At 36.5% G+C, this 16,915-nt stretch overlaps 1 protein-coding gene and 2 non-coding genes across 3 annotated transcripts; 2 read left to right on the plus strand and 1 right to left on the minus strand.

Moving 5' to 3' along the window:
- The first annotated feature begins 4,237 nt into the window (after positions 1 to 4,237).
- On the plus strand, positions 4,238 to 4,310 carry TRNAF-GAA. The gene has a single exon. It is a non-coding gene; the product is annotated as a tRNA-Phe (tRNA).
- A 1,361-nt stretch (positions 4,311 to 5,671) lies between these two features.
- TRNAF-GAA lies at positions 5,672 to 5,744 on the plus strand. Its single transcript has one exon. It is a non-coding gene; the product is annotated as a tRNA-Phe (tRNA).
- A 1,106-nt stretch (positions 5,745 to 6,850) lies between these two features.
- On the minus strand, positions 6,851 to 8,113 carry LOC110923263 (DNA-directed RNA polymerase III subunit RPC10). The gene is made up of 4 exons (XM_022167410.2): positions 7,941 to 8,113; positions 7,515 to 7,630; positions 7,324 to 7,417; positions 6,851 to 7,143 (listed from the first exon to the last, which is right to left on the minus strand). The coding sequence occupies exons 2-4, from the start codon at positions 7,626 to 7,628 to the stop codon at positions 7,019 to 7,021; spliced, it is 333 nt and encodes a 110-aa protein (XP_022023102.1). The 5' UTR covers positions 7,629 to 7,630; positions 7,941 to 8,113; the 3' UTR covers positions 6,851 to 7,018.
- Positions 8,114 to 16,915: the final 8,802 nt, after the last annotated feature.

The raw sequence follows: 16,915 nt of genomic DNA on the forward strand, positions 1-16,915 counted from the left end.
ATACTTAACCCTAATCCCTTTCACTAATCATTTTCACAAGAAACAAAAGCATGTAGTTCACATTCTATTCTCTGGCAATCATCACCAAATCATTGGCACAAGACATTCATCACTTTTGATTCATTTCTCTAGAATCAATCAAGGTCGTGTGTAACAGACTTAGACAATTGTTAAACCCTAGAGCATAGCATACCGAGCAAACCAAGGTGAGTTCACACTTTTACTAAGGCATGGGATTCCCAGGGTTTGGGAATGGGATTGAAGAAATAAGGTTGAATAGATTCATACTGACACTAATACTAGACTACCATACCATTGTCCTCGGTTGTGCAGGACACATACTTATGCTACTCACTGTCCTCGGTTGTGCAGGACACATACTTATGCTATTCACTGTCCTCGGTTGTGCAGGACACATACTTACAATCTACGTAGACTTATACTTACTACTATCCTCGGTTGTGAAGGATACTCACGTAAAACCTACGTGTACTTATACTTACTACTATCCTCGGTTGTGAAGGATACTCACGTAAAACCTACGTGTACTTATACTTACTACTATCCTCGGTTGTGAAGGATACTCACGTAAAACCTACGTGTATTTATACTTACTAATATCCTCGGTTGTGAAGGATACTTATGGTTACGAGTAGTCTAGTGGATATATAACATGGGAAGCCCCCACCAATAGAACGTACTATCGGCCCAGTAGAGCCACATGTTACATACGAACTTACCATTACGCATTTACTTTCTGTGAACTCGCTCAACTAGTTGTTGATCCACTGTTACATGCCTTGCAGGTCGTTAGATACATGGAGCTTGCACAGGGAGGAGCTGGTCGTTGTGGGCTTGGATCGTGATTATCTTATTAAACACTTATGACATTTCGTACTTAATTATGTTGGGTTTTGATTATACGCTTCCGCTAAACAATGATAACTTACTTATGATTTTGGATCACCTTTAATATGGATTTGGTTTGATTTAATGGCAATTACTTTTACTATATATTGTTCTATATGATTGGTGGCTTGATCCTGGTCAGTCACGCTCCCAAGCGGTGATACTCCGCAGGTGGATTTTGGGGGTGTGACAAACTACATGCTCTGCCTTCTACACATCCCACTATTCTATGTGACAACCGAAGTGCCCTATTTCTCAGTCAAAATCCCGTCTCTCACAAGCGGACTAAGCATATTGATATCGACTACCATTTTGTTCGGGAGCTTGTTTCGTCCAGCCGTTTACACACAAAGTTTGTCTCTACCAATCTTCAAGTGGCGGATATCTTCACCAAAAGCTTACCAGGGCCCTTGTTCGAGAAGTTTCGCTTATTGCTTCGTGTTGGACCGCCACCCTTTCGATTGACGGGGGATTATAGGAACTAATTTTGTAAATTATTTAAATTGTATTATTATCATTAATAGGTAGTTAGTGAGGAGATATTCTCTCCGTGATCATAGCTTAATTTGTGTGTATATATATGGTTGTGTTGAATAAGATCAAATCAACCCTTTTCACTCTTTCAGATTTCATCGGCCCCAATTTAGACAAAAAGTGCTACTGGCCCCGAGCTTTGGTGTCGCTCCCACCACCCAATCTTTTTGTTTCCTTCCTTGCTTCACAACTGCATCTATCCAAATTTTAGAGTATTTCCTAATTTTGAAGGATTTTATCTGGCCCCAAATCGGAGAAGGCGGTGTTCTTGCATGGCTCGGAGATCTTCGAATCCCTTCCCCAATACCACTTCGTGTACACTTATGGTTCATAAGGCATGTTTGGCTAAGCTTATTATAGTTAAAAAGGACTTTTGGAAAAAGACTTTTGAGAAAATGACTTTTTGAAAAGGAGTTTTTAAAAAAAGTGTTTGGAATAGCTTATTGATGTTAAATGACTAAAATGGGCATTCTTTTAGATATAAGGGGGTAAAGAAGAGTATATTGGTAATTTGTAGTTTGAAAAGTTAAAAGCTGGCCAAGAAGTCACAATATTGTGACTTCTTGAAACCTCCTTTTTCTTTTTTGCAAAAAGCCATTTCTAAAAAGACTTTTGGCTTAGCCAAACACAAAAACAACTTATTGGCTTTTTGATAAGTCAATAAGCCAATAAGTTGTTTTGAAAAGCTTAGCCAAACATGCCCATAGTGTTAAGTTTCAGTTTTAACTTTTATAGTTAATAAATATAAATTTTAAGATGATTTAAAATTGCATATTTAAAATAAGAAATAAAAGTGTTTATAAAACCTTATATCATAAATCATTCTCCAAGGATTAAGTAAACATATATAAATAAATAAACGCTAAAAACAAATAAAACTACTAATAAAACAACTAAAAACATATGTGTTTTGCAACGCATCAAACACCCATGTTTAAAGGACTCAATATCGTAAATAAATGTAGAGTTTAGGTCCCAACTTTTCAACTTCCAAAAGGTTACCCATATGTCAAATTTAAATTCAAACTCCATATGACTTTGACCAATTTACAGAAGAATACTTTTTTTTGAATGGCAAATTTCTTTTATTCTGTCATCCATGGGACTTAAACCCAAGACCTCCCCCTCCCAAGGTGTTTAAAGGCTTTGCCTTTGCCAATGGACCACCACCCCATTGATTGCAGAAGATATACTACTATTTCAAGTCAAACTATAAAACATGAGATACAAAAGACTCCTATGGTATGTTCATGATCCACCTCTTGTTTCGTGTTCTATATCTGAAGTGTATGTAACTTCACAATATTAGCATTGCTAATTGAGAATTCAAAGCTAAACACGGTATACAACCCCCAAATTACATCATCAAAATACAAAGAAAATCAAGCATCAATGTATCATACACTGCTCCATTTTTCTTCCCACCGGCCACCAATAATAGTCGGCGTATGGCAGTAGGGAAGGGCGTATACACTTTCAAACAAATGTTTTAAACGCCATCTGCAACAACATTTTGTTAATTTCCCACTTTTAACTGTGTTTCCAACATAATATAACTTAACAACATCATTATCTTTTACTTTTGTATATCCTCCAAGCTTTTAACAAAGTCTGACCATTATGTTAAGCAAGGAACATAAGCATCTTAGATCATACAACCATCAATCAAATCACCTTATCAGGTTACATGACAACTTTATAGCTCCATTTCCAGCTTTTCACTAGTGTTTTTACAACATTTAACACTATCACATTACAATCTTGTGATTCATGTTTCAACACTGGTCACATGGCAACTGTGTGACTCCTTAGCCTCTAAATGACACACAACCAAAATGACCTTACCATTCACATCTACATAAACCACATTACCAAATTGACATTCAACAAAACACATCCGACCAAGCAATAATCAAAATTACTTGCGCTAATATAAATGTTAAACAAATGCCTTCCTAGTTAGGGGGTAGGGGCGCTCCACTGGTGATGGAGTTCCATCACTCACAACATCCAATCAAGTTCCGCCATGTCATCGAGCTTTATTCCATCACTAGTGATGGATTTTAGTGGAAATGTCCATCACTCACCAAACATCTACCACACAAAACATCATTCATCAATTAAGTTTCCACGCGTGAAGACCACCACGCGTTGCCACATCCACGCGTGGTGAATGGCAGTGGCGGTGGTGTTTCACGCCATTCAACGCGTGACCAATTTGCTACCACCGGGCGCCCGTCCACAAGACACTCGCATTTTCGCTTAGGAATTTTGTCATCTTGATTTGACCCGTTGGCGTCCTAAAGTCAAATACATATCATGGGTTATATAAGTTCATCTTTTCACCCATATTGAAAGACTTCACTCTTGACGAATTAGAATATTATAAATGATTCAACGCTTTACTCTTGGTTTGCATATCATAGGTACTTCCTATTTTAGGGATTTAAATAATGCTAGGTTTGAATACTATCAATCTTCTAAGTATTTTTTCTAATAAACAGGGGTGATTTTCATAACTTTATATAATTTTTTTGTAATTTATCGTAAGTTTTATTAAAATGAACTATTCTAATAGTTCTATGATTTTTGTAATTAGTTTGATTTAAATGAACTATTCTAATAGTTCTAGAGCATACCATCTCATCAAAACAAAATGAAAAAGTGTTATGTAACTACGAAATAAGCTACGAACAAGACAAGTTAACTTAAATGAATATTTCATTAGCTTGTGTCGCAAAATTGAAGCACCTAAAGAAATCAAGAAATTATAATTAGTAGAAAAATCAACCATGCGGGGATAGCTCAGTTGGGAGAGCGTCAGACTGAAGATCTGAAGGTCACGTGTTCGATCCACGTTCACCGCATTTTAAATTTTCTTATTAAAGTAACAGGGTTTTTTTTTTTTATTTTTTAACTCAATTCATTTATGAAATGTTTTCAAGACACCTTAAACATGATTCCCAGCTTCTTAGTCCTTTAGTTTTTAACCTGCGTTGTATTCCATAGCGTAATTACATATGATATTCACTCAGATAGTCAGATACGTTGTGTATATATCGTAATAACTAAGAACCATAAAAACAATGGTATGAAACAGATTCTCAAAAGGTTTTGCCTAGCTTCATTGTCAGCTTACTACACTGATTCTCAAGGGTTAAAGGAAATGTTTTGATGCAGCCAAATGCTAAGAATTTGATCGGTAAGTGTAAGAAGTTTTCTGGAATCTAAACGTAGTAATTAGGGTAATAAAAATCGGATCACCTACGTTTGATTTTCAGTGTTGTAATAGTTAGATAATCAAAATATTATATGTGGTGAATTAAAAATATGTAGGTTTAGTGTGTTACCGAGTGATTTTGAAGATAAGGATATGAGACGTGACTCGTGTGTGTGGACCGGTTGAGGTCATAAGGATTTTAATCCATTTGAGAAATATATATATCTCAAATTTGGTTGAAAGGGAGGGTAAGTGATTTTATTTTATCTTTAGATGAGTTTTTTTTAAGCCGGTAGAGGTTTTCGAGTTCAAGTTGTAATAGAGCTGAGTTCGAGCTCAAGCTCAAACTGATATTGGCTCGGTTTGAGCTCGACTCATAATAACCCCGTAATTTGATTGATTATTTGAAATACATATCACTACAGCGCACTTTCTCCCTCTCTATCTCCCCCTACATTCTCACTCACTCCCTCTCTACACCTTGACGATACTTGCCACCACCTCCATCCTTCACTCGATCGACCACCATAGTTGCCGATCCCCACCTCTACCTCCCCTCTTCACCACTTTGTCATTTAATTAAAGTTTATTTATTATAAGACATGATTAGATTAAATTTTCTTTGTAATTATCCTTGATATACAACCGATTAGGATACATAATATATTATAGTCTTTTAGTTATTCCTTAAGATTTTAGTTTCAAACACACTTAGTTTTAGAGTTTTGGGATATATATATATAATTCTCCCTTTTGACAATGTCTGAGATGTTATTCATTGTATATTTAATTGAGATTATCTAGTAATATACAATATATACACCTCATCAACATATCTGAACAAATGTCATATACTACTTTTTAAGAACATTTATAAAATTTGTTTTTTTTTTCAACATTTCGTTCTAAATAAGCTAATTTGTGACCAAAAAGAGAAGCACCAAAAGAGCTTAAGCGTTTAACGTATCAACAACTGATCAGTACAAAAGTTAAAGAGCTAACCTAATTGCGGGGATAGCTCAGTTGGGAGAGCGTCAGACTGAAGATCTGAAGGTCACGTGTTCGATCCACGTTCACCGCATTCATTTGTTTTGTAAAGAGGAACAATGTTTTTTTGGGGGATGATTCTTTTAACAGCAGCCAACATTGTACCCAACAGGTTTTAGTTAAGTCTTCGTATTCTTATCCTATTTTTTGACACCATGTATGATAAACTGGTCAATCCCCTCATTTAAAGTAAACAGGTTATGTTATTGGGTTCTTGTTCACCGCTTTAACACGTTCATGTATATATTGACCCTCAACCCGACATGATTACCACCCAATGTTTCTTTTCCAGATGATTTCGAAAGTTGTATTTACAAGTTCATCTTCTTAAACCACTGAAACACAATAGCATCATCAACTGTTTGATTCATAGATAATTGAAGTGAATGGAATTTGATGTAGTTTTAGTTTTTTAGCATAGTTTGATCGAGACATTGATGATCATTGCTGCGATGTGTTTTTTTTCCTTGATCGTAACTATATAAGTCAGTTTTTATATTTTGTTAATTTCAGTATTCTAATCTTGATGACAAAAAAAAAAAGCTACGGACATCCGAAAACCTAAACATGATGAATAAAAAGTTTTGAAATCTGTTACAGTTCGCACAGCGAATGCCAGAATCCAGCTCAGATCTACAAGAAGGCTACCTTTGGGGTTACAGTTTAACTTCTTTCATCATGTTAGTTAATAGACGAAACTATCTCCAGTTCTTAAGTCGCGGGTTGATCAACAATGCATCAAACCCACCTCTCTTGACAAGGTGAGTGATCCCGAACTCAACAGAGTTCATAATCATACCTTAATATTTGGTTCCAGCAAACCAACAGTTGTCGGTTAGGCAGCTTCTAGAAGATCCATTTCTTGCACACAAGAATACAAAACAGCAAAATCGGGATCCTCCAGCCAGTCACATCAAGAAATCAAGTACTGGCTTAAAAGACCACCAAAAACGATGATAATCCGCTTCTTTGAACATGCAAACTCACAGACTCGACTGGTTGGTAGTCATTAACCGAGAATGATGTACCTTTTATCGCAGAATGTGGCCACCCGAAATACACTTACCCGTAAGAACAATTTCAAAGATATTGTTCTTTTCTCAAATATCATAAGTTATACGAAGTTAACACGCGTTCAACTTTTTACGATTGAAATACAGTTAAATCAAGTAAAACTTGACAAAATTCATAAATAAAATTGAGTTGTTGAGCCATATTTATATCAGCACTGATGGTCCATATTAAAAAAAAAAAACAAGAATTCAAAGTAACCATCCGATGTTGAAATTGCATGAAAGGAGATGAAACTTAGTCCTCGCGCCAACAATGGCTACATTTCTCACACGTGAAGTTTATTGTCATGGGTTCATCAGCTGACCTTGTTTGAAACTGGATATATGCAGCCTTGTTGTGACCACAATTTGGACAATGTGCTGAAACAAACAAAGGGCTTAGAGTTAGACATTTAAGATGCAAATTGCAAACACACATAGCTTCAACTAGGCGTCTTCATAAACCGTTTAAACCCATTAAAACCAAAGAAAGTCAGTCAGTCTGTTCAATCTGTTTTGAGAGTTTAACGGTTGTCTTAACAAATCGAGAGACATAGATACCTTGATCTGTTTTTGGTGCATTACTCATGTCATCTTTCGTGATAATCGGATCTACAGCTTTTTTAACCAACCGCTGCTTTCTTTTGATCTTGACCTACACACGGATTAAACATAGCGAAAAAGAACAACAATTCAATTAACTATGATAAAATAAAAGGAACATTATTGTGTAACCTTTGAAGCTAAGTTACCTTGGGTTCGATCTGGCTAACATACGGACACGTGGGGCAGAAAAATCGGGCAGGACGAGACATGTGTGGCAATTCATACTTCAACAACATCCCACATGTTGGGCAGAATTCCATCCCTACATAAATCAATTAGTTCCCATATGTCATTCATCATGTATCATGTATTAGAACCCAATAAAAATAGATGCGGCATTTTATCAAACACCTTACGTGCATTACCCAAGATCAAGAAAAATGGCAAAACCCGTATATAAAAACATGGGCAAATATACATGTTTGAACTGTAACGTGGTCCGATCAAAAGAAGACATCAAATCAGCACTCAATGGACACATACGTGTACTGTGATTATATGGGTTAAACCAGCCAAACTTCTGGGAAATTGAGTGTGTGTGCAAGTGCATACGTTGATGCATAAACACATACCTTTTTATGGGTTTATAGAAGATTGAATTGAATGGAACAGAGGTGACGGCGACGAATGGCGGCAGCGGCGTCGATAATCGTAATGCGTAAAAAGAACGTAGTTTTGTTTCTTGTTTCGGCCCAAAGGCAATTTTGCCTCGATCCCAACTTTAAAATATGTTCAGCCCACTTACGACTTGTTTAAATTATTTAACATGTTTATAAACGGGTCATAATCGGGCATGGGCATAACATATTTAAAACATTTTCATCCTAGAGTTTTGGTTATTTTGTCAGTTTAGTTTAAATGTTTTATTTTTCGTTTGTGGATTCAAAAAGATTTCAGCATTGACATTTTAGTCTACTGGGTTAACTTCATCCATTTTTTCTGTTAATGAAAAGGGCAATTTGGTCATTTTAAATGGCCAAATTGTCCTTCTAGTTAACAGTGTTATATATAAAATGCTCGAATTGCCCTTCTCATTAACAGAAAAAGTGGGTGAATTTAACCCAGTGGACTAAAATGGCAACGGTGAAACAATTTTGGACCCACAGACGAAAACTGAAACCTTTGAACTAAAGTGTCAAAATAACACAAACTACAAGGACTAAAATGGCATTTAACTCTATTTAAAATGTTGATTTATTGGAATTGTGTTTGAATTTACCTAAATATTAAAATTAGAACACAATGAATAGTAACATCATACCAAACCGGGTATATTTTCGGTACCGAATCGGTACCGACTTTTGACATTTTCAGTAACGGTTTGGCACCAGTATTTATCGATTTTTACCCTCAAATAAAAATTAGAACACAATGAATAGTAACATCATACTAAACCGGGTATATTTTCGGTACCGACTTTTGACATTTTCGATATCGGTTCGGCACCGGTATTCATCGATTTTTACCCTCAAATACCAGTACCGTACCAGTACCGACCGGTACCGAACCGTACCGTACCAGGTATATTCGGTACTGGTACACACTTTTGGGGATTTTCGGTAACGGTATTTTCAGTACCAGTTGGTACCAAGCTCATCAAATCCTGTAGCAACGCAAGTAATTACACCGTTTACACTTTTGGGGATTTTCGGTAACGGTATTTTCAGTACCAGTTGGTACCGAGCTCATCAAATCCTGTAGCAACGCAAGTAATTACACCATTTAGATTACTTTTCATACACACTATAAGTAAACTGTATTTCGTTTGAATGAGGTTTTATATACACAACAATTTATTTTGTTTTCTTTTTTGTCTTTTTCTATAATGAATGAATTATAGCATATAAAATTAACTTGGATATTTAGATTATTGATGAAAAAGTCATATCAAATCCTGTAATCAAACCGGTATCGTGTTGGTACCAAATTTACTATACCAATCATTTTCGGTACCAATTTGGTACCCACCTTTTGGCGTCTTCAAAATCGTTACTTTCGGTTCGACACCGATCTAGCACTATACATGTATTTACTGATTTTTACCTTCAAATACCATACCGTATGGTACCGAGCATTTTCAGTGCCGGTACCTAATTTCGATGATTTTCCGGATCGGTACTTTCGGTACCGTTACCGGTACCGAGCTAATCCATATTTTAATGTGTTAGCACCGTAATAACTAAACCGAAAACAACCGAATTTCCAACGTGCAGGACGCGTGGGTCCTATTATTATATATTAGATTATTTAAAATCGTTTTTTAGGACGAAGTGACTATCGTTACCACGTCATTTTTATTCATGTTTTGATATTCGGTATGTGCCAGCCGTTGCCGACACTCGTTTTGCAAACATTAGATCCCCGCCGCAACGTGCGGGCGAGAAATCAACTAGTTATTTTTAATTTAAACATATCGACTACGGTCAATTAATTTAAATTAGAATTATTTATTGAGTTCGACCCGCAACCGTACTATCATCCATTTACACCTTAAGTTAAAAGGTTACACGTGTCGTGCTTCCTTTCGTGATTTTAAGATAGTGTTTGTTTCACGGAAAAAATAGAATTTTGATGGAATTGAAATGTTGATTTCGTTTCGTATTTTGTTGGTTCAACAAAATATATGAATTGGAATTGAACGACAACACAAGGAAGAGAATCTGCATTCCGATTCCATTCAAATCTTATTCCATTCTTTGAAATAAACATACTTAAATTCAAAATCAAGTTTCAATTTCTGTGCAAATACCAATTCCATTACAATTCATGACCTGAATGCTACATAAGTGCCAGGTTGGTGTTGTTTAATCCAACATGTTAATCCAACACAATTGTTACTGCTATTTAATCTTACGATAATAACAATTCATGATAAAAACAATTCATTTGTTTAATTTATGCAATTTTTTTAGAAATTTGGTTGAAAGTAGGGGCGTTAAATAGGCCGTGTTTGTGGGTTGGCAGGTTTAACCCGACCTGAACCCGGAATTTTTAGACGAACCTGAACCAGAAAAATGTGTCATACATATGAACTCAAACACAACCTGAATATTTGTGGGTTGCCCGAACACAACCATTCAACCTGAATTTTTTTAGAGTAAATTACAAGTTTTGTCATTTATGTTTACATCAAATTTCAGGCGATGTCCTTTAGGCCAAAACTTGACAGGCGGTGTCCTTTACGTTTCAAAATCTTGCACATTTTGTCCTTTAGGCCAAACCAAGTTAGAATTATCAGTTAAAATATGTCATGTGCAAGGCACATGAGGGTAAAATGGTCATTCCCTATTTATATCTGAAAGAAAGCATCAGCAGTTCATAATTCTCTTTCTATATATATTCAACGCACACAAACACTAAAGTTTTGAACAGCCGCCACCAATCTTTGATTCTCTCTCTCTCGAAGAACAACCCTCTTTTTCAAATTATCCACCTTATTCTTACACTGCTCCACACTCTTCGACTGATTCTCACACCTCTCACTAACCGCAGTGGCTACCTCTTCCCAATCCCTAACCCTCAAATTTCCACGGTTCAATTGAACAAACTTCTCCAAATAGGCATCTAACAAGCACGCAATCGCTGCATCACTCCACTCTTCTCGATCCTTCCTGTAATCCGACGAATTACTCACGATTTTCACCTTCTTATTGTAATTGTACGGCGGTGAACGGTGGTGGAGTAAAGGTGTTAGTGAACGTGTTTGGTTAGGGTTTGCAGCGGTTGGGGATCGGGTAGTTGGAGATGGTGGTTCTACGATTGCCCCTCAATTCAGTTTCTAATCACATTCGATGTCCCTCATCTTTCAGTCTTGACCATGGTTGCAAAAGTCGCTAGGCGCTCGCTAGTCGGTCGACCGGGGAGTTGAGAGTACTCGGTCTAGGCGGAGAGTACTCGAGGAGTACTCGGACATGTTAAATTATAAAGAAATTACTTTTTGGAGATTAAATATATGTCAAATAACATAAATTTACTAATATTTATAACAAAATATGTTAAAATGATATTCATTCCTTAATATGATAGACATAGAAATTATGTTTTATTATTATTTAAGTCAAACTAGGCCCGAGTTGACCTACTAGATCCAATTATGGCCAAGGTTGACCGCGTTTGACCGACTCCGAGTAATTAGGCGGAGTCGAAGAAAGTCGGCTCGGCAGCCTACCTTGTAGCGACTACTCGGGGAATACTCGGCCTTGGAAACCTTGTTTTACAACCATGGTCTTGACAATGAGCAGGTCGTTGAACTTTACAGTAAGTTAAGACTTTTGATTTCATAACCCTAGTTTACTTTTTGTGAAATTTAGGGATGTTGAGATGATGATGTTGACGATGAACAACAATTGATTAATGGCAATGGTGGTTGAAATTTTGCAGCTGGGTTTCCTAATTTCTTAAGCATATGTTTTCATCATGGTGGTAGGTTAACAACATGTCCTGGAAGAACATATGTAGGAGGGAAGATTGAGCCCTAGAATGCAAAAAACCATGATCGATTGAAAGATGAAGAAAACCCTAATTTGATGAGAGATGATATTACCTGGACTGGACTGGACAAGCATAAAAACGACACCAGGATTCTTGCTTGTCCATGAAGTCTGAATTATTGCCTCTCTTCCACAATGGCAGAAAACCATGATCATCGATGATTTGGAGGATGAAGAAAACCTAATTTGATGGCCAGATGAATGAATTGAAGAGATGATTTTGTGTTGGTGAGGGGTTGGTGTGGGATATTAATGGGGAATTAAATGATTTGAGGGGGAATGACCATTTTACCCTCATGTGCCATGCACATGACATATTTTAACTGAGAATTCTAACTGGGTTTAGCCTAAAGGACAAAACGTGCAAGATTTTGAAACGTAAAGGACACTGCCTGTCAAGTTTTGGCATAAAGGATAACGCCTGAAATTTGATGTAAACATAAAGGACAAAACTTGTAATTTAATCATTTTTTTTATTTTGAACTTCTTTACTCGCAAAATAATATATTTAAATTAAAATTTTAATACCAAAACACGAATGTATATAATACAATTACTTTTTAAATATAAAATGTAACAATGGTATATCTTTTTAGGTTATAATTATGACATTAAACAAAAATCAAATTTTTTTTTGACATAAAGCATATTTTAAAAGGTAAAATATAATATAAATGGGTTAAACGAGTCATCCCGCTAACCCGATTGGGCTGACACAAACCCGATCCGAACCCATTTAGACTAAAGGTAACCCATGAATTTTATGTTAGGTTTGTGTCATATTTTTATGTCGTATTTGAAATTCACACTCCTAGTTGAAAGCACATAGTTATTAGAATTGAATAAATTTTAGAGTAAAATGCACGGATAGTCCCTGTGGTTTGGTGAAATTTCACCTTTAGTCCCCAACTTTTCAAAATTACACTCTTAGTCCCTGGGTTTGACAAGTTGTTACTCGGATAGTCCCCAAAGCGGATGGAGGTTAGTTTTTCTGGTTAAGTGGGTGTGAAATGATAAGGACTATCCGTGTAACAACTTGTCAAACCACAGGGACTATCCGAGTAACAACTTGTCAAACCATAGGTTCATCCGCTTTAGGGACTATCCGAGTAACAACTTGTCAAACCATAAGGACTAAGAGTGTAATTTTGTAAAGTTGGGGACTAAAGGTGAAATTTCGCCAAACCACAGGGACTATCCGTGCATTTTACAGTAAAAGTGTAAAACATTGCATTTTGTAAATAAGGTAGAAAAAAGAGTTCCCTTAGCTATATGTTGATGGGTTTATGGAGGCTCGATTTACTAATAGAGCCCGGGTTAGAAAACAATTAAAGTTGCAGCGAATTGACAACACTGGTTGGCCCGCTTGTGTTTTCTTTATTTAGCCCATAATTAGTTTTCTTGGAGATTAAGTAGTAAACTCTGATCTTGGATTATAAATATGAAATCTTGTACTTGTAATTTCTCATGAGTAAGACAGAGCAATAAAAAAAATTACAATGGCTGTAGCCCGTGGACATAAGTCAACCAACTGAACCACGTAAATCTCGCGTGATCTTTGTATGTATAATTTCTCTCTTACAATATTATTCGTGTTTGTGTGTTGTTTAAGAGATCAAATCCTAACAATTGGTATTAAAGCTTTAAGCTCGTGATTACTATTTCATTTTCCCTTATTATTTGGGCCTCCATTTTTTTTGAAGATCGCTAATTAGTAATCGAATAATATCGGGAAATCCGATAAAAGGAAAAGTAGAACGAAGGTCAGTATTACCCAAGTTAGGTAGAACGTCAAAGGAAGGTCAACACCTAATTGAAATCAATTAGGGCTTCTTGTTTGTCGGCAACCAAAAGCCGAGAAAAGGCCCATCATCATCAGGGCTAGACATTTTTCGATCGTTATTTTAGATCCGTGTAGTTAGTTACCCAGTCTCAGTCATACTGTCAAAGAACTAGTTTTTTTTAATGGCCGCTAGGGTTTTGGCCAAAAGATTTTTGATAGAATAAAGACTTTTTTTACCATGGTTCAAAAGCTTGTGTTTTGGTCAAGGTATAGAAATAATACTATTTCTTTTGAGCTAAAGTTTTTTTTGGCAGTGATCGGTGTACTACAGGTATACACTTATTGATATTAATTATAATAAAAATGTATCAATACTATTAGAAAATATACTATTTCAATTTTCTTTTTTTTTTAGTTTTAACTTTTCATTTTTTTTATTAAAAAGACTAAGTGCACTTTACATCAATATCGCAGGTAAGCGAGCAACAAGCTGCGCCGCTACCCCTTTCTGAATAGCAAACCCTAGCCTATTAAAGACAAAGCCCTGCCCCCTGTTTATGAGCAACTGCTGTGGACAACCTTTTGGACCCTAGTCAACAAACGGATAGCTTCTGGAGCTAGGGAGCCAAAGGTATCGAAGGCGAAGGGGACAAATGCATGTTGGTTATCAGCACATGCTTTAGCGTGTTTATCCACCTTTTTTGATTCCGCTTTCCTTATAGCTTGTCCTGCTACAAACCCGCTTTCCCTTAAACCAGCTAAGGGGGAGACTCCTGTGATATCCACACAAGCATGTTTCCCTCCCGCGCAGCCAAAGACGAGCAGATCCGCTAGTCTCAATGTAGATCTCCCTTCAATCGGTTTTTAAATTTTGTAAGTTGAATAAGAAAACTAGTTAAAACGATCAAATTAGTATTAAAAACTATGTGGAAAGAGGGCTCTGGATTTGAGGTTTTGGTCAATTCCCTCCTTTCCGATACTGGAGAAGGGGTCGTGCGTGGGGGGAGGCACAACGGGAGATAGCTGAGGAGGTTAGCCCTAACATCAAGCAATGTCTCAAGAAAGTGAGTGATGGTCACTTCACTGCTGCAGTTAAAGTGTTGTGTTCCAGTGGGGTTGCTCCCCGGGGGGAATCTACCATGCAAGCCCTTATCGATAAACATCCCTTCGCACCGCCCCCGAACCTCCCTTCAACTCCTCTTTCACAACCTGCGTTATCCGTGGATGAAGACTGCGTGCACAGGTGTGTGAAATCTTTCCCGAAAGGGACATCTTGTGGGCGAGATGGCATGCGGGCCCAACAACTGTTGGACGCTCTTAGCGGCAAGGGGTCGGCGACGGCCTCGGGACTGCTTACTGCCATCACTGAAGTGGTAAACCTTTGGCTAGGGGGGTTATGTCCTAAGGTGCTTGTCACGACCCCCGACCCCATCTGGCCGGAATCGGTGCCGTGAGCAGTCCAGTGGTACCGGTGATTATTTTTGAAAAACATTGCAGCGGAATTTTCATCAGGACCGTGAGTTAGGAAAAATATCAGAGTTTGGAAACACCGGATTTTAGTTAAATAGATGGAATAAATTCCATGTTTTACAAAGGTAGCTTTTAATACGGGATAAACCCAAAAACAATATTTCTTAAGTTGACTTAATTTATAAAATAAGCCACATCTTGATGCCTTTCAGTGCCGTATCCATCTTTTACTCCAATCTACTGTAATTACCTGAAAAGTGTTTTAAAAACATTTTTATCAGTAATAATTACTGGTGAATTCATTCCATTTTATGAAAACTATTGTTATACTTTATAGCATCAAGATTTTTATATTTATTTATATTTACCCAACTTAATTGGTATTTGTCACCTGGGGTAGTTCCGATTGTAACAATAATCATATCACTTTATTGGCTTACTTTCGTCCAATAGTGAATTTTATCAAGTAATTATATTGTGCTATTATTCAATTTATCTGTCACTAGGCGATTCCTGTGACAGTGATTATATCACTGTTGATCATTCTTTCAACTAGTGATTCTAGTCATAACACTGTTGAACATTCTTTCAACTAGTGCTTTTGGTTATGTTACTGTTGATCATTCTCTCAACTAGTAACTCTGGTCATATCACTGTTGATCATTCTTTCAACTAGCGATTCTATTCATGGCACTGTTGATCATTCTTTCAACTAGTGCTTTTGGTCATGTCACTGTTGATCATTCTCTCAACTAGTGACTCCGATCTTAGCTGTGTCCGATGATATTTACTTTGTCAAATATATTACTTATGGCATAAAACCATTCAATCCATAAAATGACATATATCAATTTATGTCAAACTATTATTACTTATCAAATATAATATGTTAATTCTATCAGTATTTGATATATTAACGTGATTAACAATATAATCCTCGTATGGTAGGATACCTTTATACTTGATTATTTTATTATAGTATATACTTTTAGATGTATTTCAAACATAAATTTATTAACGATTTAATGTTAAAACAGTTATAGGTTGTAGATACTGGGGTATAATTCTTACTGTGATGGTGGTCATGCTTTTATTAGCTATCTTTCTGGCTAATATTAACGAGGATCAAATAATATATAAAACTTCCTATACCAGCAATTATTCATAGAATATAAAAATTTAATTGCTGTAAGTATAACAGGTAACCCTTTATGATTTTGGAAAACATTTGTAAATATAATTATATCACAAAAAGGCGATAAAACATTGAGAAAAGAGAATGGACTCACAAACGGTGAGAAAAGAGAAATGAACTCACATTGCAGATTTCTACGGGCAAAGTTTAGTCTACAGATAAGCCTTGATATATTGCTGATTCAATGTGGGCAGAGTCTAGCCTACTCATTAACCTAATAACAATTCACACAAACGGGGTTGTAACTAATACAGCAGTTACGACAATTCACGAGATTAAACCCTCACAACGAATCAACAAGTGCAATACTTAACAATTCAACGGATTCACAACGAATAACAGAGCATAGTCCGAATTCGAACAGCACTCATATATTCAAGTCGAAATCACTATGAATAACAAAGTATAAGCTCAATTTGAGCAGCACCCGGACAATCGTTGGATAGTTACAATCGATCGGACGTTGAATCGTAATAGGGATCGAGTTATTACCCTGATTGCGGCAGCGTTTCGAGGTGTGTGTGTGTTAATTGTGGTAAACAGAGCATAACTCCGTCTAATTTCCGACTTTGTTCGTCGTTCAAGTGCCCAGAATCAAGTGCCAATGTT

This window comes from Helianthus annuus, chromosome 17, assembly GCF_002127325.2.
Source record: "Helianthus annuus cultivar XRQ/B chromosome 17, HanXRQr2.0-SUNRISE, whole genome shotgun sequence".
Classification (NCBI taxonomy): domain Eukaryota; kingdom Viridiplantae; phylum Streptophyta; class Magnoliopsida; order Asterales; family Asteraceae; genus Helianthus; species Helianthus annuus.